The sequence below is a fragment of the Saccopteryx bilineata genome, chromosome X (genome assembly GCF_036850765.1).
Source record: "Saccopteryx bilineata isolate mSacBil1 chromosome X, mSacBil1_pri_phased_curated, whole genome shotgun sequence".
NCBI lineage: Eukaryota > Metazoa > Chordata > Mammalia > Chiroptera > Emballonuridae > Saccopteryx > Saccopteryx bilineata.
The window spans coordinates 106,748,638-106,771,135 of NC_089502.1; the positions used below are offsets into that span (position 1 = coordinate 106,748,638).

At 43.4% G+C, this 22,498-nt stretch overlaps 1 protein-coding gene and 1 pseudogene across 1 annotated transcript; both read right to left on the reverse strand.

Annotated features, from left to right (window-relative positions):
* Nucleotides 1-4,949: 4,949 nt before the first annotated feature.
* On the reverse strand, nucleotides 4,950-6,455 carry LOC136317880 (germ cell-less protein-like 2). The gene has a single exon (XM_066250590.1). It carries the CDS (start codon nucleotides 6,453-6,455, stop codon nucleotides 4,950-4,952), a length of 1,506 nt encoding a protein of 501 aa, XP_066106687.1.
* A 9,530-nt stretch (nucleotides 6,456-15,985) lies between these two features.
* Nucleotides 15,986-19,095, reverse strand: LOC136317767 (germ cell-less protein-like 2; annotated as a pseudogene).
* Nucleotides 19,096-22,498: the final 3,403 nt, after the last annotated feature.

Below are 22,498 nucleotides of genomic sequence, written 5' to 3' on the forward strand. Positions count from 1 at the left end.
TATGTGCGAGTTCTTACCTCCCTGCAGGACAAATTTCACAACACAAGTCAGGAGACTTTGAGAGTAAGGGTATTAAACGTGGGAACAATGAAACTAGGATGGGCCTAGAATAGAAGAAGCAGCAGGAGAGATCCTAAGCAGAGCTGCTTTGTCTCACTGGGAAGTCAGAGAAAAGGAGGCCTTGGAGAAAGGTGCAGGGGGGTTGCCTGGGAGAAGCTGCTTCTGCCCACAGCTTCCCTCTTTGCAAGACTCAGGAGGAGCCTTCCTGTTCAGAAGATACCTGCCTGTGGGGGAGGAAAGGGGTCAGGGGTAAAGGAAAGGAGCTGGCGCTCCAGGGAGGGAGAGTGCATGACTCAGTGTCCCATTCTACTGGCCAAGGAATTTTCCTAGCTTCTTACTATCCCTTCTCTGTTTTTTTATTTTTTATTTTTATTTTTTTCATTTTTCTGAAGCTGGAAACAGGGAGAGACAGTCAGACAGACTCCCGCATGCGCCCGACCGGGATCCACCCGGCACGCCCACCATGGGCGACGCTCTGCCCACCAGGGGGCGATGCTTTGCCCATCCTGGGCGTCGCCATGTTGCGACCAGAGCCACTCTAGCGCCTGGGGCAGAGGCCACAGAGCCATCCCCAGCGCCCGGGCCATCTTTGCTCCAATGGAGCCTTGGCTGTGGGAGGGGACGAGAGAGACAGAGAGGAAAGCGCGACGGAGGGGTGGAGAAGCAAATGGGCGCTTCTCCTGTGTGCCCTGGCCGGGAATCGAACCCGGGTCCTCTGCACGCTAGGCCGACGCTCTACCGCTGAGCCAACCGGCCAGGGCCCCTTCTCTGTTTTTATATATGGTGTAAGGTAAAGCTTAATGGTCATTTCTTTTAACTTAGGGGTATCTTGGTGTCCCTGCACCAGTTCCTGATAAATCTATCCTTTCTCCACTAAATTAGCTTTGCATCTTGGTTGACAATCAATTGAATGTATCCATGAGGGTCTATTACCAGAATCTCTCTTCTGTTAAATTGATCTATGTGCCTATACTTTATGCCAATACCACACTTCCTTGGATTCTGTACCTTTATAAGAATTCTTGCAAGCTGACAGTCAGTGGGAGTCCTCCAGCATTGGCCTTCGTAGTCAATGTAGTTTTGGACATGTTCAGAGTTGGGCAAACAAATGTTTTTGAAGTTTGCTTCCTTGGTACTGGGGCAGTGCCATGTAAGTATAGTGTTTGGAAGGCTGGGCGCTTGCCCTCAGGGAAGGGGCCGTTTTTGCTATTGTTTGGTGGAGAAGGAAGTTTTTCCCCCAGCTGGCTTTAGCTGGAGACATCACAGAGAGAGAGAGAGAGAGAGAGAGAGAGAGAGAGAGAGAGAGAGGTAAAGGTAAAGAGGCAGAGAAGGAGAAAGAGAACGAGAAAGAGAAAGAGAACGAGAAAGAGAAAGAGAAAGAGAAAGGGAAAGAGAAAGTGAAAGGAAAGAGAGTGCTGAGGCTGGTGGGGGCCTATAATCTGGGAAAGTCCAGAAAATGAATCAGGGCTCTGGGAGCCCTGAGTGAGAGGGAAGCTGTCTTCCCTGCCTGTTTGCTTGGCTGCTGTTAGGAGACTTTAATTAACGGAATGGCCCACCATTTTCCGGCTCCACAGTTTCTTTACCATCTGCCTGTATCCAATGAAAACCTGTGTGGCCGTGGCGAAGGACACTGACCTTACACTAAGTCCTATGTATTTTTATTTAAATGTTAGAAATAGCTTGACATTGGGGGAAAACAGTTCCTTATAGATCTCATATGTCTACTTGAATCCTGATCACACGAATTAACAAATTTTGTTTCAAACTATTCTTCAATACTAGTTGCATAACAAACAAATCTTGCAAGAAAATACAGATAGTGTTTTCCTCTGGGACACAGAGCATATTTGTTTTCTGTTCAGGATATTAAAGACAGTGCTTCTTTCTGAGGAGGTTTATTACAAGGTCCTTTGCCATACTGGAGTTTCCTACATTGTAATGCAAACTCCGTTGTCCTTTCATACACCTGCAGTACTCCTTATCATCAGTGTGGGGCTTGGACATTTGGGGATCAGTGGAAAGACGTTCAGGTTCCCTAGTGTGGCATGAGTAACAAACCACCATGTACTTATGACGCAGGAGTCTTATATCTTCTTCCAGCATCTGTAAGCCTGTGTCAACCGAAATTGATAGCTTACACATAGGGTAAAATGTGACATTTTTTAAAAATTATTTTTTTATTTATTATTCATTTCAGAGGAGAGAGAGAGGGGGAGAGAGAGAGAGAGAGAGAGGGAGAGAGAACGAGGGGAGGCGCAGGAAGCGTCAACACCCATATGTGCCTTGACCAGGCAAGCCCAGGGTTTTGATCTGGCGACCTCAGTGTTCCAGGTCGACGCTTGATCCACTGCGCCACCACAGGTCAGACACATTTTTGAGTTTCTGACATGCAGTTGCCTAGAAGGAAAATGTCCAAAGTGGACTCTAATAACATCTCCACATCCTGACTGTAGTGGATGGACACAACCAATGCATGCTTGGGTGTCCTGCTTTCAGAAATTGACCAGCCAACTGTGGGGATAGTGCCCTTACTTGACATCGATGCTATTTTGATCTATCAGGAAGATCAATATCTGCTAAAACTTTTATCTACTTCATGTTCCCATTGAACATGTAAAACATTTCTTTTTCATACATGGCTTCCTCTTCTCTAGCTCCAGACCTGTTTTAGGGGCCCCAAAAGAATTTCTTGTTTGTTATTGTTTTTGTGTTTACAAAAAAGCAACCAGTTCCACACAGCTGAATACTGTACTTTTCAGGGCCACCAGTCTTGAGAATTCAAATTTTAAAGGCAAAAGGCAAATTATTTTTTCTGAATAGGAATTTTTTTGCCATCACTTGATAACTCCCAACCTTGGGCTCTCAATATGTGTAATGATGTAAGTATTTGTTCATGTATTAATGGCAGTTATATTACATGTCCTGAGAGGGACAATATGGAATGGTGTGAGATTTCCCATTTTACTAAGATTAGCACACAATTTAAAACGTATGTTGATTTCTTAACCTTTCCACTGAATATTTTCTTACTGCAGATCACCTCAGGGACCTGACATCATAGAAAGTAAATAAGGGAAACTAATGTAAACACAAAGGAAGACAGCAATGGTGGCCACAAAAGACAAAATCTACAAGACATACAGAAAACACATAATGAAATAGGAAAAGTAATTCCTTCCCTATCAGTAAATACCTTAAATATAAATGCCCTAAAATCCCTATTGAAATGACAGAGATATTTGGAATGGATTTTAAAAATGATTCTTCAAGGCCCTGGCCGGTTGGCTCAGCGGTAGAGCGTCAGCCTGGCGTGCGGGGGACCCGGGTTCGATTCCCGGCCAGGGCACATAGGAGAAGCGCCCATTTGCTTCTCCACCCCCCACCCCCTCCTTTCTCTCTGTCTCTCTCTTCCCCTCCCGCAGTCAAGGCTCCATTGGAGCAAAGATGGCCCAGGCGCTGGGGATGGCTCCTTGGCCTCTGCCCCAGGCGCTAGAGTGGCTCTGGTCGCGGCAAAGCGAGGCCCCGGAGGGGCAGAGCATCGCCCCCTGGTGGGCAGAGCGATACCCCTGGTGGGTGTGCCGGGTGGATCCTGGTCGGGCGCATGCGGGAGTCTGTCTGACTGTCTCTCCCCGTTTCCAGCTTCAGAAAAGAAAAAAAAAAAAAAAGATTCTTCAACATGTTTCCTATTAGAGAAGCACTTTAGATCCAGGGACATGCTATATAATTATCATTATATATGATATTTTATCACATATAATTTCTAACATAGTTATATACTATATCATAGTATAATGGTAATATCACATATATATTATTATTCAATGTGTATATTGTCTTGGGTCTGTTTTCTACTCTTTTATTTTTTTTTTGCTTTTTTCTGAAGCTGGAAACGGGAGAGACAGTCAGACAGACTCCCACATGCGTCCGACCAGGATCCACCCGGCACGCCTACCAGGGCGACGCTCTGCCCACCAGGGGGCGATGCTCTGACCATCCTGGGTGTCGCCATGTTGCGACCAGAGCCACTCCAGCACCTGAGGCAGAGGCCACAGAGCCATCCCAGCGCCCGGGCCATCTTTGCTCCAATGGAGCCTTGGCTGCAGGAGGGGAAGAGAGAGACAGAGAAGAAGGCCTGGCAGAGGGGTGGAGAAGCAAATGGGCGCTTCTCCTGTGTGCCCTGGCTGGGAATCGAACCCGGGTCCTCCGCACACTAGGCCGACGCTCTACCGCTGAGCCAACGGGCCAGGGCCTCTACTCTTTAAGTGTGAAAAAATGTATACTTTTTTTCCAGGTAAAAAGTCACCAATTTGAGTTTTGCATACCATAAAGTAAATGGGCCATGTGGCAAATTTTTGTAAAATAACACTAAATTATAGAGTATGTAATGTTATAAAACCTGAGATTGTCTGGCTATTTAAAACTATACATTACAGAGTCCAAAAGAATCCCTAATCTCCGGTTTCACCTCATGCCAACTCTCTCCTGTACTATGGCTACAATCAAAGCCACGTTTGCACAACAATTTCAGCAAGGAAGACCATTCCATATTTTATTTCGATATTAGGGTACGAATTTATGTCAATTTTAAGGTATTTGTTATTCCTTGGAAATGTCTCTTATTCGCATTTGGAGCTTTTCTGTTGCTGATACATGAAAAGAGATGACAGCATAGACGACCAATAGGTTTCACAGATTTTTATTGGAATTAAATTGTTTGTTCTTAAACCCATAGAAGTAAAATGAAGATAGTCCTCTGTGATCATTTCTGCATTTGAAAGGTTTTTATTTCTGTTATTGGTCACCTTTATCATGTGTAACTGTAGGGCTATTAGATGAAATGAAACATCAGGAGTTTTCAAAATGTGACTATATCTGTATTGAGAAGATGATCAATTTTCTGGGTTTTCTAATGGCATAAACAGAAAGTTACAGAATATATAGCAAGGAAAGCTAAGAGCTGTGCTATCCAATTCCATTACCACTTGTTCCTCATCATTTTGAATGGTTAGTATTTGATAACCAGTTGTTTTGCTGAAACTTAGGTTTCCGCTAGAGTCAAAATGAGCCAAAGTGAGTCTGAATGCAATCTTTCTTAGAGGGTATGAACAAACTGAACCATCACCTGAGTGAGTGAAAGTATGTTGCTTGAAAATTATATAATTCCTGGTAAAGATAACACATAAGGGAAAGCAGAAGTTGCTAACTGACCACCTCCAGGCGTATTCTCCATCTGTGACAATCATTTTACCGCACCTCATGCTACCTTTTTCAAATTCTCTTTCATTGGTATAGCGGTGCCAGATTTCCCTGCATAGTTTTGCTCTAAGCCAGGTAAACCATTGCTGTTTGAAAAGAGATGATAACCATTGTGAAGGAATCAGAGCATCTCGCTCAATAACTCTTATGGAGACCTGGCCACAGATGATATGCTGAAACCTCAAGTTTTTAAACACTGGTTGAAATGCTATGCCTCTTTCGGTTTCAAGGAAGGCGATGTTACCAACATGTTCTTTGTGCCTGGAAAACCAGTTGTTTGCATTCACTAAAAGCTGACTTGTTGTTCCGTTCCATGTTGGGTTAAGACGAAGGAACATCCACTTTTTCACTGTGGTATACACATCTATTTCCTTTTGCATTACTAGTAAATTCGAAGAAGAAATAAGCTGATTCATGAGATCTATACTGAGTTCCTTGAAAAGTTCCACACTTGGATGTGTCATCAAATTGTGAAGAAGCCATTCAAAGCACCTTGTCTTTACAGACTCTAACCCATAGGTTTCTGCTGCTGCATAATAGCCACATACAGTTTTCTCGTTAATTGTTTCCTTCATGTTCTTATCACACTGATACAGTAAGTCCTCTACTTGAAGCAGACAGGCTGCTGCCAAAACTCCTGGAACCTGAAGGGGCTCCCTGAAGACATAGTCATGATTGTACAACGAGCCTAGTGCAAAGTGCAGGGAGTCGACATCTATGTTAGGGTCATTAATCTCCAGGTTAATAACATCTTCCTGAGATTCATTCCCAGAAGCTCTCAACATAGTTGCAAAGTAGCCTGACTGACATAAAAATATTTTGTGTAAACACCATTCTTTCCCCAGAGCGCGGATTTTAATATCACTGCTGTCCCCATTCAGAAATAAAGTTTGGTAAGCATATTCAGATGCGAGCTTAACTTTTTTATGATGGTTTCGGCTCACCAGTTGCTGTAGATTGTCTTCTGGGTCTAGGTGACTGCGGCTATTCTCGGACTCTGGGCCCAAGGAGGGACTGCGGCGCCTTCGCTTATGGTTGTCAGATCCATAACTGGTGCCTGCCTGAGCTCCTGGCTCAGGACACGGATCCGCTATGCCTGATTCCCTCCGTCTCAGGAGCTGACTGCCCACGGACCCCATAGATGAAGTCCCGCAGATCCTCTGGGGACACTATTGCAAAGACTTCCTTGCCATGATATTGCATGTCCTGTCACATCTGCCTAAGCACTAGTCTCCCTGGGACCCTCTGAGAGTTCTAAGCATCACAGAAGCAGCCCTGGAATCTTTATCATTCGCCCCGCCCCTCTATCCATGTGGCCCCGCCCCCTGCCTCCAGTTTTCCCAGGATTCTGGCCCCTTTGGCAGGGCTCCAGCCTCTAGGCTATCCTTGAGAATGTTTCTCTGTAAGGGAAAGGGCTGAAACAAAGGCTTTTGCTCAGAGTGTTACAGATTGTTAACACATTCACACTCCCAATGTCAGCTTGAGGGAGAATCCAATGTTAGCAGTAGTGAACACAATCATTTACCTACAACTTGTAGCGATTTAAAAAGGTGAACAGTGGTATCTCATTCTTTTATTTGCTTTGGACTACTAGAGTGTTGAGCTCTTTAGAACTTTCTGACACATAAATCCATTCCAGTGTCATTTTACAGTTTCTCTCTCTCTCTGAGTACCAGCTTTTTCTAGATGAGCTCTGGTTCTTTTCTTTGGAAAAAGACATTTGGAAATGAAGATCTGGGTGCTATATGTGATTATCTGTACTAAGGTGGCATCCTTCTGGACTCTCCTTGGACGAAACTGTGACATCTGCTTTTTCTGACGATATGGGAGGAGCTTTTCTTGTTGCATTCTCATTCACTTCCCTCCTCCTGTCCAGCTCATCAGTGTTCACACTACCTTACACTTATATGAGTTCACCACGTAGTCCTCTTGCCTTGTCTTTGTCACTATGGCTTCTACGTGGAATTACCTTACTTCACGGCCTGCGCGGCAAACACATATCCGTATTTCGATTGTGTTTAAGCATATCTTCTCTATTGTGGTAAGGAACCAAAGAATTGTGAAAATTATTATTAATACTTTTGGAGAAAGGGTTATGTTCCTTGCCCCCTCCTTTCTGTAGTGAATGAAATGATAGGAATGTGGGAGTTTCCTGGCTTACAGGGACATACTATATAAGAAACCCCCTTTACTAAGAAGCTTAAAAGTCATTTTATAATTTAGGCTAAGCATACAGAGAGATTTTGTAGATATGATTTTTATACATGTGTGTAATTTATACCAGCTCAGGATGGACTACAGTATATTGTGAATGAACGGGTTTAGTACTAGGTTTTGAATGAAAATAGAAAGAAGATATGGATTCCCTCCCTTCCCCACACCTGTGAGGAAGAAGGTAAACAACTAGCCAGGTGCAGAGGAAGGGAGGAAAGATTAAGTGGCCTTTTCCTTTCCTCTTTCTTTTTCCTTAATGCAGGGGTCTCAAACTCGCGGCCCGCGGGCCTCATGCGGCCGGCCCACCAATTTTGTGCGGCCCGCAGACTGGCCTGCAGATTAATCCACGAAGTTTGATTAGTCTGCGGGCCGCACAAAATTGGTGGGCGGGCCGCACGGCCGCGAGTTTGAGACCCCTGCAATGGGTGATTTGCAAACGTTTATGTTCTCACATCAGGTAAGTCTTAAGAATTCCAGTTTTAAAGACAAAAGGCAAATTATGGTTCTGGATAGAAATTTTTTTTGTTGTTTGTTTTTGGGTTTTTTTTGTTTTTTTTTAATTCATTTTAGAAAGAAGAGAGAGAGAGAGAAGGGGGGAGGAGCAGGAAGCATCAACTCCCATATGTGCCTTGACCAGGCAAGCCCAGTGTTTCGAACCGGCAACCTCAGCATTTCCAGGTCAACGCTTTATCCACTGCGCCACCACAGGTCAGGCCGGAATTTTTTTTTTTGCCATCACTTGATAACTCCCAAACTTGGGCTCTCAATATGTGTAATGATGTAAGTATTTGTTCGTGTATTTATGGTAGTTATATTACATACCCTGAGAGGGACAATATGGAATAGTGTGAGATTTCCCATTTTACTAAGATTAGCTTACAATTTAAAACGTATGTTGATTTCTTAACCTTTCCACTAAATATTTTCAGACTGCAGTTCAACTCGGGGACCTGACATCATAGAAAATAAATAAGGGGAACGAAGGTAAACACAAAGGAAGACAGCAATGGTGGCCACAAAAGACAAAATCTACAAGACATACAGAAAACACAAATGAAATAGGAAAAGGAATTCCTTCCCTATCAGTAAATACTTTAAATATAAATGCCCTGAAATCCCTAATGAAATGACAAAGATTTTTGGAATGGAATTTAAAAATGATTTTTCAACATGCTTTCTATTAGAGAAGCACTTTAGATCCAGGGACATGCTATATAATTATCATTATATATTGTTGGAATCCATGGGAGTCTGAAAGACCAGAGTAACAGGCTTTATTGAGAGGAAAAAGGAACCCTGCTGGGCACTTCTTGGGGAAGACCAGCACAGGTTACAGACTAGAGGGGAATTACATAGTGTTTGGGAGAACCTGAGGAGATTCTGAGGCAAAAGTTCTGGTATATTCCCTTTTATGGTTTTAGGATTTCAGCTTTCTGGAATGCTCCTTCTTGGGGCAGGTTGACCAGATTCCTGGAATTCCTCTGTTGCAGGGGCGATAGTCCAGTAAGGGTGTGGTCTGACAGATAAGCGGAACATCAAGAAGGCAGTTTGGAATAGACATATCTATCATTTCTAAAATCTGTGGTTACATATAAAAGAAAAGCAGTTGTTTATTTTATAGTATACGGTGAGGGGTGACGAGGAGAAAAAGGAGAACAAATTGGAAAATTCTTGCTTCTTTGGAGAGAGTCAAGAAGGGAACCTTGCCAAATCAAGTCCCTCATTCAATTAAGGAGGTCGTCAATTTCCATGCTGTGAGGTTTGAACCAGGTGATGTCCTCGAAAACCTGAGTGAGGAAGTAAAAAAAAATTTGCAAGGTAATAATTGTGAATTGCTTGCTGCGAGTGCCGAGTGGACAGAGTGACATGGTGCTACACGGTCTCCTGGATGAGCCTCATGAGACGTGCTAGTCTGGTTCCTCTCCAATGGGAGGACATGTGGAGATTTTTAGAGACAGGGAACCTGTTGGTGTAAGTTTTAGAAGGACTGAATATGTGTGGTTTAAAAGGAAGGGGGTTTGGAGAACATTCAGTAGGGAACTTCTTGGGATGAGGGGCGGCTTCTTCCTGCTGTCATCCCTACCTATTTGATATTTCCCTCGTGAAGTTTTCCTTGGGGTATTGGGGATAAGAGTGTAGGAGCATTTGATTGTAGGTAATCCTAGAGATTTCTCTCATCCAGGCCTGTAGGAACTTGATAAAGAAGAAGGCAAGTATTTGAATAAGGAGGGTTATATACTGGGGGGGGGGTGATAGTTCTTCCATGGTAAGTTACAGATATTTTTTCCTGGCAGCCCTGGAGAGAGCAGTTAGCTTGAGCTAAAAGAAGTGTTTCATGTTTGTTTGTAGGCTCTTCTTCAGCCAAGAAGACCCAGCGATCTTGTCCCCTTACTATGTGAAGCGTAAAAAGACTGAGAAGCGTTAAGAAGTGAATGCTATTCATTCTCCTAGTTCTTCAGATATATGGGAGCGCTTTAGGGTTAGGGGACCTGTAGAGGTTGAAAGATACAATTTAGGAGGTTTGCTGCTAATAGGGTTTCAGATCTTTCTGTTTTGCGAGGGCAGGTTTCAGGGTTGGTGTGTAGGTTTAGGGAGATTTTTCCAACTTTCTGATTGGCAAAGGTCTGCATGTGGTTCTGTAAGAAACTAGTGAACAAACATAAGAGGCAGGGTCTAAAAGTCAGAAAAATATAGGAGAGTGAGTGGACCAATGAAAGGCAATAGTCAAGACACCCAGTTTGTGTGAAACCACTGATTCCATGTTTACGAATTTTCTGGGCTTCAGAGAGAGAGATTGGGAATAAGACAGGGCAGTGGCCAGTCCCCCTGCCCCTAGACCTGCTTTTGTAGAGATTTCTAAAGCAATAAGAAGAGGGATTACTTGTACAGCTCGTTTGGTCCTTAGATTGACGGGTAGTGTATTAGGAACTGGAAGAGGCTCATGGGGTGGGATTAGGTTGATATTTGGGGTGAGATAGATTAGGGTACAGGTTTCTGTCCAATTAGTAGGGGATACATATAGGTGTTGGTCCCACACAAGTAGAAAGCCTTTGATTGGGTGAGGCAGGTTGAGAGGTGAATAGAGAATAGAAGGACAAGGGGTCGGTTTTGTTTCTCTGTTTCTGAGCTCCAGATGGTCAGGGTGGAGGAAAGAGTCTCCCCATAAGTGGGGAGAGTAGAGGATTGTTAGCTAGGGTGATTGATTAAACGTTCTTTGAAAAACACGTTTTCTGATTGTTCAAATTCTTTTTTTTCTGTACAAACTTCCTACAACCTGCACAAACCTTCTACAACTTACATAAACCTTCAACTTTCATACACTTTCTTATCCAGAAATAACTGGCCTTCATAACAACTTGCTTTTTCCTTTTTCTTTCAAAAGTATTTCTATACCTTATACCTTCTATTATAAAAACCATACAATTTTTTTCTGGTCAGAAATATTCATTTAAAAATTTTTTACCTTGCCTTACCTGTGGTGGTGCAGTGGATGAGACATCGACCTGGAATGCTGACGTCGCTGGTTCCAAACCCTGGGCTTGCCTGGTCAAGGCACATATGGGAGCTAATGCTTCCTTCTCTTCCTCCCATCTCTCTCTCTCTCTCTCTCTCTCTCTCTCTCTCTCTCTCCCTCATCTCTCTAAACTGAATAAATAAAATATCTTAAAAATCATAGAATCTTTAAAAAAAATTTTAACCTTTCTTTTTTTTTAATTTTTTTATTTTTATTTTATTCATTTTAGAGAGGAGAGAGAGGAAGAGAGAGAGACAGAGAGAGAGAGGAGAAAGGGAGAGGGGGGGAGGACCTGGATGCATCAACTCCCATATGTGCCTTGACCAGGCAAGCCCAGGGTTATTTTTGAACCGGCGACCTCAGCATTTCCAGGTTGACGCTTTATCCACTGCGCCACCACAGGTCAGGCTTTAACCTTTCTTGACAATTAAGTTGACTTTCTTTTTGTCCTAGTTTCCCTTTTCCCAAAGCCTGATTAAAAGAGTCCTTAGTTTTTCATATATTTGCCATACGTAGACCAACCAGCTTCAGGTATGTGGTTGGCAGGGGTCCCCAAACTTTTTACACAGGGGGCCAGTTCACTGTCCCTCAGACCGTTGCAGTGCCACCACATACAGTGCTCTTCTCACTGACCACCAATGAAAGAGGTGCCCCTTCCGGAAGTGCAGCAGGGGCCAGATAAATGGCCTCAGGGGGCCACATGCGGCCCGCAGGCCGTATTTTTGGGACACCTGGAGTAAGGCATGCCGTTTTTCCATTTTAGTAGCAGTGGGAGTTGTCAGAATTACAGTGTGTGGACCTGTCCACATGAAAGTCAGTGCCTGGGTGATGTAATGCTGGAAGCGCCTCTTCGACAGTCTTTGAACAGTTTGCTGACTTACCTGTAAATCCTGCAAGTGCTTAGAGAAAGGGTGGTTACATTTCTATACTTCGCAGTTAGAGTTTAAGTCCTAGTGACTACTGCTTCTAGCTGGAATTAGCAGCAGGTCCCAGCCTATTATAGGCATGGGGCATTGATACAAGAGGAATAAAGGAGATACTATACATTAAATAAAGTAACAAAATCAGACTGTCAATACCCACAGTAGAGATCTTTGAGGGATAAATAAAATTCAAATATTTAGGCAAGGCATAGTAGATGGCCCTTGTGTTTACAAAAAATGAGGTCACCTTATCTGCTACTTGGAAGAAATACCTTAGGCTCGTGAACAATGTCCTTGGGCCTTCAGTGGCAATTCCCAGCATGCTGGGCAAGGTTAGGTCACAGGTAGCTGGAGCAGGGCTAGAAGAGACTGAATCCTCCCTCCATGGAGCAAGGGGGCAGCTTACCTTTTTGTGTCCCTCTTTCCACAGCAGAGGTGTGTCCCTTGATGGGGCCGGGAAGCCTGGCAGGCTTCAGTTCAATGACCTTTCTTTCCACTCTTGAAGTAGGGCCCTGATGGTATTCTATGAAGCCCTTTAGGGCGCTGGAGCCTTTAAGAGTGTATGCCAAAAGCTGGTATTTCCTGACTTCTTTTGGGCCTTATTTGACTTTTCTGTTACTTCCTTGGCCATTATAGACCCTAAAAGTCATGCTCAGAAGATCTCACCGAGGGGCTTGACTAAGAGAGCAAAATTGGGAATCCAGTGTCTAAAGAAGCTTATTCGACTGAGGAAAGAAAGGATTGGATTTGCGGTGGTATATGGTTGGAGACTTTGGAAGGTCTGAGTTCGATCTTGGGTGAGACCTCAGTAGTGGTGGTTAAGGTGACGCCCAGATAGACTACGGATTAAGAGTGAAGTTGAGCCTTAGTAGGGAAGACACGATATCCCTTTAAAGCAAGGAAGTTAAAAAGGGTGGTGGTGTGTCTCCTTGAGGCAGGCAGGGAGGGGATGCAGAAAAGTAGGTTATCTACATATTGTAAGAGAGTACTAGTTTTGAGATTGCATGCTGCTAAATCCTGAGCTAGTGCCTGCCCAAACAGGTGTGGGCTGTTTCTGAACCCCTGGGTTAAGACAATCCAGGTAAATTGCTGGGCTGCATTAGTGTCCGGGTAAAGGCAAACAGAAAGTAAGAATCAGGGTGTAGAGGAATGGTAAGGAAGGCATTCTTGAGGTCTAGGATCCTGAAGTGAGTAGTGTTTGAGGGAATGTGTGACAGTAACTTGTAGAGATTAGGGACTACTGGATGGAGGAGAACTATTGCCTTATTGATTAGATGTCAGGGTTGTACGAGGCGATAAGCCCCTGAAGGTTTTTGAACAGGAAGGATGGGGGTATTGCAGGGAGAGTCTATGGGGATGAGTAAGCATGGTTTAAGAAGTGGGTAATTATTGGTTTAAGGCCTTAGAAACAGACAGAGTTACACATTAAACAAAGACTTCATATATTATAAATTAACGAAATTAAATGAGTGTGCTTTACTTGTTTCAATTAAAATCATACTAGAGATATTTTCTGACAAACAAAGAGACAAGAAAGATTAATTACTCACATAGCTTAATAGACAACTCTGCTTTTTAAGTTTTTCAAGATGGCAGGGAGTTGCCAGCATAGAGGGGAGGAAGAGAGAAAGCAGACGGATGGACAGTGTGAGCAGCTGGATGGAAAAGAAGGAGGGTCAGAATCTGAAAAAGGAGGAGGAGGAGGAGGTTCAAGTATTGGTGTGGCACTACATGTTCAGAGGAGTCAAATAAGATTTAGAGCTCTGAGGAGAGGGGAGGGGGCGAGGAGGAAAGAGGCACAGTCACAGTTTGTAAGGAGGGAGGAGAGGTCAGAGAGGAGACAGACAGTATTGCAGTTTGTAAGGAGGGAGGTGGAATCAGAGAAGAGACAGGCACCACAGCAGGAGCCACAGCTTCTAAGGAGGAGGGAGGGGATGAAGAACACAGTGGAGAAGGGAGGGGGTTCCTGGAGGGAAGAGATTCCAGTGGAAAAATTTGCAGAGGGACCAGAGAGGGGTCCTGAGAGAAGGGTGCCCTCAGGGGTCTGGCAGGGGAAGGAGAGAGTTGGGAGTCTGTGGAGATGGAAAGATTAGGAGCAGTGGTTTTAGGTGAGGTTTCTTTGGCCAAAAACGGCCTGCATGTAGAACAGAAGGTACAGAAATTAAGGACAGGAGAGAAGGGAGAAGAAAAGCCTGCATGTAAGGAACCTTCTTGTCCTGTGGCAGAAATTGTCAAGATCTCTTAGGATATTGTAATCAAATGTCCCGTTTTCAGGCCAATGGGAGTCATTGTCTAGACTGTACATGCTATGTTACAGAAGAAGATTAATTTCTTTGGTTTGAGGTCTGAGAGACCGAGTTTGGTGAGGTTTTTTATGAGACATCCTAGAGGGGTCTGGTCGGAAGGCTTAGACTCTGGAGAGCTGTGGAGACAGGTGAGCAAGAGGGGGTGTCCCCACCTTTTGTCACTGTCCCAAGAGGAGAGAATCTCCATGTGGGGGAGTCGTCACTGATAGAGGTCGTCACCACCTGTCCGGGAGCTCCAAGGATGAGAAGTCCGAGAGAGTGGAAAGCTTTGGCTAGGCACCTAGTCTTCCGTGCAGTCCACTGAGACTGAAAGTCAAACCCCTCAAAACGTTAGGCGTGTCAGAGAAAACCGTCTGGCCAGGAAGGAGTGTTTTTAGAGAGAAATTTAGAGGCCAACTGGGGAAGGGGAAGGGAGAAACTCCTTACCTTTCTGGTCAAGCAGGGGTTCAGAACAGGGTTAGACTGCCGGCCAATCGACCTACAATTACACATCCAAACAGAATCAGGGAGTAAGCCCGGGACGAGCTGCCACTGCCCATTGCTTCCCTGGTTTTAAGTTTGGAAAGCAAAGAGGGATCGTCCAGGCGGTTAGTACCCTGTCCTGGGTTTTGGAACCAAATGTTGGAATCCACAGGAGTCTGAAAGACCAGAGTAACAGGCTTTATTGACAGGAAGAACGGAACCCTGCCAGACACTTCTCCCGAGGAGACGAGCACCGGTTACAGACTAGGGGCGAGTTTTCTAGTGTTTGGGAGAGCTAGAGGGGATACTGAGGCAAAAGTTCTGGTATGTTCCCTTTTACGGTTTTAGGATTTCAGCTTTCTGGAATGCTCCTTCTTGGGGCAGGTTGACCAGCTTCCTGGAATTCCTCTGTCTCAGGGGCGATAGTCCAGTAAGAGTGAGGTCTTACAGATAAGCGGAACATCAAGAAGGCAGTTTGGAATTCACGTATCTATCATATATGATATTTTATAAATATAATTTCAAACATAGTTATATACTATATCATAGTATAATATTAATATCACATATATATGATTATGCAATGTGTATGTAGTCTTTGGTCTATTTTCTACTCTTTAAGTGTGAAAAAATGTATACTTTTTTTCCAGATAAATAGTCAGCAACTTGAGTTCTGCAAACCATAAAGTAAATGGGCTACATGACAAATTTTTGTAAAATAACACTAAATTATAGAGTATGAAATGTTATTAAACCTGAGATTGTCTGGCTATTTAAAACTATACATTACAGAGTCCAAAAGAATTTCTAATCTCCAGTTTCACCCAATGACCAACCCTCTCCTGTACTATAGCCACAATCAAAAGTCACTTTTGCATAACAATTTCAGCAAGGAAGGCAATTCCATATTTTATCTCAATATTAGGGTAAAACTTTATCTCATTATTAATGTACTTTTTATTCTTTGGCAATGTCTCTTACTCCCATTTGGAACTTTTCTGTTGCTGACACCTGAAAAGAGATGAAAGAGTAGACGACTATTCGGTTTCACAGATTTTTATTGGAATTAGTCTGTTTATTCTTAAACCCATAGAACTAAAATGAAGAAAGTCCTTTGTGATCATTTCTACATTTGAAAGGTTTTCATTTCTGTTATTCGTCACCTTTATCGTGTTTAACAGTAGGGCCATTAGATGAAATGAAACATGAGGAGTTTTCAAAATGTGACTATATCTTTATTGACAAGATGATCAATTTTCTCCATTTTCTAATGGCATAAACAGGAAGTTACAGGATATATAGCAAGGAAAGCTCAGAGCTGTGCCATCCAATCCATTACCACTTGTTCCTCATCATTTTGAATGGTTAGTATTTGATAACCAGTTGTTTTGCTGAAACTTAGGTTTCTGCTAGAGTCAAAATGAGCCAAAGTGAGTCTGAATGCAATATTTCTTAGAGTGTGTGAGCAAACTGAACCATCACTTGCCTGAGTGAAAGTATGTTGCTTGAAAAGTATATAATTCCTGGTAAAGATAACACATAAGGGAAAGCAAAAGTTGCTAACTGACCACCTCCAGGAGTATTCTCCATCGGTGACAATCATTTTACCGCATCTCATGCTACATTCTTTCTAGAATTTTTTTTTAATTTTATTTATTCATTTTAGAGAGGAGAGGGAGAGAGAGAAATCAGAGACAGAGAGAGAGAGAAGGGGGGGAAGAGCTGGAAGCATCAACTCCCATACGTGCCTTGACCAGGCAAGCCCAGGGTTTCGAACCGGCGACCGCAGCATTTCCAGGTCGACGCTTTATCCACTGTGCCACCATAGGTCAGGCTCATGCTACATTCTTCAAGTTCTGTTTCACTGACATAGCTGGGAGCGATTTCCCTGCATTCTTGTGCTCTAAAGCAGGTAAACCATTGCTGCTTAAAAATATGTGATAACCATTCTAAAGCTATCAGAGCATCTTGCTCAATAAGTCTTATGGAGGCCAGGCAACAGATGATATGCTGAAACGCCAATATTTTAAACACTGATTGAAATGCTATGTCTCGTTCGGTTTCAAGGAAGGCGATGTTACCAACATGTTCTTTGTGCCTGGAAAACCAGTTGTTTGCATTCACTAAAAGCTGACTTCTTGATCCGTTCCAGGCTGGGTTAAGACGAAGGAACACCCACTTTTCCAGTGTGGTGTATTGCCGGGGTCCAGCCCCGGGGGGGATCCAGGGGTCCCACAGGAGGAGACGGCGTCGGCGAAAATCGAGTGAGAGAGCCGAATTCTTTTCTTTCTCTTTATTCTCTAGTTAGCATTTACTGCCAGGCATTTCTACCAAATGCTAGTACAGCTCCTTTTTTATACACACACACTAAGTTACAATTACATGGTATTACTCATTGCTTCTGTTTCACTATGTTTACATGGTTCCAGATAACAGTTAATTTATATCTATAAACTACAAATCAGGTAGCAAATCATTCAAAGTATAATTAAAAAATAACTTGAATAGCGATAACATTGGTAAAAGCTTTTAAAGGATTAGTACTAAATAATAACTCAACTTTACTGTTGTTGTGAGTCAAGGGGCAGAGAGAGATTAACAGACAAAATCATTAAGGACTAGCAAATGACCACCGCTTGCTCAGGCAAATGGCCTTGAGTTTATGCAGTGTCCTAACTTTCCTCACAAGATAACAAAAGGCTTGCCCATTAAGAAATTGACATAACATTAAGAGTAACTTTTACTTAAAGATATACAGAGTGCACTCGCAAGATAGCTTAGTAGCAACATAATTTTAGAAGATATTAATTGCTATTGCTTCGATGTATGCCCTTCCATACCTCTCATTATCAGAAGAAAGAATTTTTGGGAAAGTATATAAATCTTATGAGAGTGTCTCACTGAGAAAGCCCAGCAACTGCCTTCAGTCATGAAACAATTCTCTTAGCAAAACATTCTTTTCTTGCTGACTGGGTTCCCATTCCAGGCCACGCAACGGGCCATTCTATAACACCTTACCTAAGATTTTATGTCTAGTTAAACTATATTTATTTACTATATTCATATACTAGCTAAGTTCTAACCATATTCTTTCTAACATGATTAATAAGAAGAAATTCTCCTACAAACTTAACCCTTTATGAGGGATATTATAGCCAGCCTCTTATGTTTATGAGCCCAGTTCAAGGGGCTTACAGGCTTTTCTGTGGAACTTACACCTTCTGTCTCATTTTCAAAGAAATTACTACAAATCTACAGGGAAAGCACGGTACTATTATCCCTGTGCCACAAATAATAGCACACACCCAGAAAAGGGGGGATATAAGGCCAGATTAATTCAAAAAGTCAAAGGGGGGAGTATCGTTGTGCCTATCCTTTGTGGTGACTTTGTCACCCCACAGCCATTGGTCTTCTCTGCTGTGACTTTGTCAATCAGCAGTTTTTAATCTTCTTCTGCTATGACCTTGTCAGCCAGCAGTTGTGGGTCTTCTCCTGCTGTGACCTTGTCAGCCAGCAGTTGTGGGTCTTCTCCTGCTGTGACCTTGTCAGCCAGCAGTCGTTGATCGGCTCCCGACAGTGTATACATCTATTTCTTTTTGCATTACTAGTAAATTAGAAGAAGAAATGAGCTGATTTATGAGTTCTATACTGAGTTCCTTGAAAAGTTCCACACTTGGATGTGTTTTCAAATTGTGAAGAAGCCATTCAAAGCACCTTGTCTTTACAGACTCTAACCCATAGGTTTCTGCTGCTGCATAATAGCCACATACAGTTTTCTCGTTAATTGTTTCCTTCATGTTCTTATCACACTGATAAAGTAAGTCCTCTACTTGAAGCAGACAGGCTGCTGCCAAAACTCCTGGAACCTGAAGGGGCTCCCTGAAGACATAGTCATGATTGTACAACGAGCCTAATGCAAAGTGCAGTGAGTCCACATCTATGTTAGGGTCATTAATCTCCAGGTTAATAACATCTTCCTGAGATTCATTCCCAGAAGCTCTCAACATAGTTGCAAAGTAGCCTGACTGACATAAAAATATTTTGTGTAAACACCATTCTTTCCCCAGAGCGCGGATTTTAATGTCACTGGTCTCCCCACTCAGAAATAAAGTTTGGTAGGCATATTCAGATGCGAGCTTAACTTTTTTTACGATGGTTTGGGCTGATGAATTGCTGTAGATTCTCTTCCAGGTCTAGGTGACTGCAGCTTTTTCTCGGACTCTGGGCCCAAGGAGGGACTGCAGCACCTTCGTTTATGGCTGTCAGATCCATCACTGGTGCCTGCCTGAGCTCCTGGCTGACACGGATCTGCTATGCCTGATTCCCTGCGTCTCAGGAGCCGACTGCCCACGGACCCCATAGATGAAGTCCCTCAGAACCCTAAGGCAGTGGTTCTCAACCTTTCTAATGCCATGACCCCGCAATACAGTTCCTCATGTTGCGGTGACCCCAAACCAAAAAATAATTTTGGTGGCTACTTCATAACTTTAATTTTGCTACAGTTATGATTCTGTATATAAATACCTGATATGCATTATGTATTCTCATTGCTACAGATCAAACATAATTTAAACAGATTGATTAATCACAAAAACAATATTTAATTATATATTGGGAAATATTTATTACTAATGGGCCTCCTTACCTAGTGTATAGGAGGCAGATCTTGTACACTGCAGAATCCGCACAGCAGATTCCTCAGTGTGAGGCCTCTTTCAGTCTATTGGGGGTGGCGCATTCCACCATTGGAATTTTTTATCTAGGAATAGTTCCAGTGTGGAAAAAATTAAGCAACATGCTCTATATTTGAGCGGAATCTGCTGCAGCCTCCCATTGACTTGAATAGGAGAGGAAGAAATGTTTCGGGAACTGTCATTTCTGTGCCTCTTACTGAAATCAAAAGGAGGCTGCGGCGGATTGTGTGGTAACCCAAGATTCTCGGGAGCTCTGTTCCACAAAATCTGCCGCACTCCCAATGAAATCAATAGGAGGTGGATTCAATGCCGGAACCGCTGATTTTAGCAGTTTCCTTGTTCAGAATATGGGAAAATAGTGGGAGATATGGCAGATAATTATACATTGGGGAACATGTGAACTACATCTTATAGTGGTCTGTTATAGTACAAGACCGATGTAGTTCACACTGTGTAAATGTATGGTGCTTTGTGTAAGTGTAAGCTGCTTTGTGTACTGTGTAATGATTACACACAAAGCACCTTACACTTACACAGTATTGTGTGTATGGTGTGTGTACTGTATTTACATTAGTAACCTTTTTTACACCAGCAGACTGTCTTGCAGGCTCTCTTGGCTCTCTTCCTCCTGCCTCTCCGCCTGCTAGGCTTCTGTCCTCTGGCGCTTGCTGCACCCGCCCACTGATGACGTCAGCAAGCACCGGACACAAGTAATGCGCTGCTATGGACGAGCAGACACGCTGCTATGGACTGTGGAGCATTCCCCCGCTTCCCCCGCCCCTTAGGCCCCAGACGGATTATGCAATCACTCTGCGCATGACCGCAGGCATTCAGTTTGGAACGCACGTCCATAACGGCGTGCGTTCAAGCTGAATAGCGCTGCTGCAGACGGTAGCGCAGCTTCTCAGCAGCTAAAGCCATCGGAAATATGTATTTCCGATGGCTTTTAGGCGACCCCTGTGTTTTGGTCGTTCGACCTCCGCTGGGGTCGCAACCCACAGGTTGAGAACCGCTGATTTAAAGTCATGCCAAAACAGAATGCTAACTGTGGAGGAGCAGGGTAGAAGACTCCTGTGTCAGTCTTACCAAGTGTATATATTTACCAGTGTTGGCAATTTGAGTGCTTTGATTGCACTTTTCTCAATTGGTTTCAGACTCCAAAATGGACAAAAAAATTGACGGGAGAAAATGATATGTATTTTTACCTTTCTTGAGTGGGGAACAATCCATTCTTTATTGGTTGAATGACAACTTACATTGAGAAGGAAAGACATTTCAATATTAATAATTTAAAAACCCTATTCTTTTTTCTTTCTATTTTTTTATTAAGTGAGAAGCAGGGATGCAGAGACCGACTCCTGCATGTGCCCTGGGGTCGGTTTCTGTGGGTGGAGCGCAGAGTGCATTCCTAGAAGCTGTGGCTGATGCAATGCTGTGAGAATACTCCAGCTCCCAGAAGCCTCCTAGGCATACCCTGGAAGGGAGCTCACCCGCTATAAGGAAGTGACTTAGCGTCAACCACGCAACTCCCTGATCTTTTCAGCCATTGACTATGAAGGACACGCTGTAACACCCTATAGGCTGAACCTGTGTATATAAGCTAGTTTACTTCCTGAATAAGTGGATCTGCGTCACTGAGCCTGGTCCCCCATTGTCGGGTGTTTCAGTCTCTGTGGTCCTCACCCCGGGAGGACTTGTCAACAGGGATCCACCGGAGAAGCCCCATACTGAGGGATGCTCGGCCCATTTAGTGTAGCTGCTTTATTGCTGGACAACTGAGCTATTTTAGAGCCTGAGGCGAGACCAAGGAGCCATCATCAGCACCTGGGGCCACCTTGCTCAGACCATCTGAACCATGTCAGCAGGAGGAGAAGAGAGAGAGAGGAGAGAGACAGTAGGGGAGGGGGAGGGCGAGGAGTGGAGAAGCAGATGGTCGCCTCTCCTGTGTGTTCTGATCTGGAATCGAACCTGGGACTTCCACACAGCTGGCGGTTGCTCTACTGCTGAGCCAACCAACCAGGGCCCCCTTTACTTTTGGTAAGTCCATATTCAGTCAATAGAATAAGAGCCCTGAGATAGGAGAGAAAAAAAACACAACACTTTAATAGTTGTCAATCTTTGTACTCTTGTACTGTCTTTCTAGCACTGTCACTGTATGAAGCATATTCACCTCTTGTGCTCAGAAGCCACACAAGACAAATTAACCCTTCAGCCTTCCCCTCACAAAGAGCACTGGACTGGCTTCCTGACTCAGGCGCCCTATGTTCTTATACATGAGAATATCTGAATGAACAGGTTTACCCCTGTCCAATGACAGTAGTTCAGTGCCAACTGGAATTCCCAGTTTGAGGTGCAGTGAAGTAGGAATCTTTATTCAGTGCAAAAGAGCTCCATTGTGATCCATACAGCATGGCTCTGAGGCAGCCCTGGGACCAAATCCCTCTCTTCTTACAGCTCTGCTGTGCTGTGCTGTGCCTGCCACGCTGTGCTCCACTCTGCTCCCATGCTGGTCTACTCTGCTTTGCTCTAAGGCAGAGGTTCTCAAAAATTTTGAAGTTGGGGCGCATTTAAAATCCTACAAATAATTGTAGGTGCACTATATACAAATTTCTGAGAAATATGTTATAATAATAAGTCAAATATTAAAGAAAAATATAAAGTCCAAGCGTGCTTTTATAGTAATTAAACAAAATAATACCACAAAATCAAATTTATTCTGCCCTTAAGAAACAATGTTTATGTTACAGTTTTTGAGTTATGCTTTTTAGAATTTGTAAATAACGGGTTTAAAAAATGACAAAAAGGTTATCTTTTTATATAGAGAGATACATTCTTAGTAAGATTTAGTAAATTCGGCAGGGCCCGGTGAGAATGTGTTAAGTTTTTTCATTCTTGTGTTTATGAGAAACATGAGCCTGATGTGTCCTAGCTATTTCATAATGTTTCGGCATATATTTGAAAGGCAGACTCTCATTGCCTCCTTAATACATTGAAGAATTCCTCTCTTTTTACTCTTAATTGTGTGAGTGCAGAAAACCCCCACCATACATATCATCTTAACTTGACACC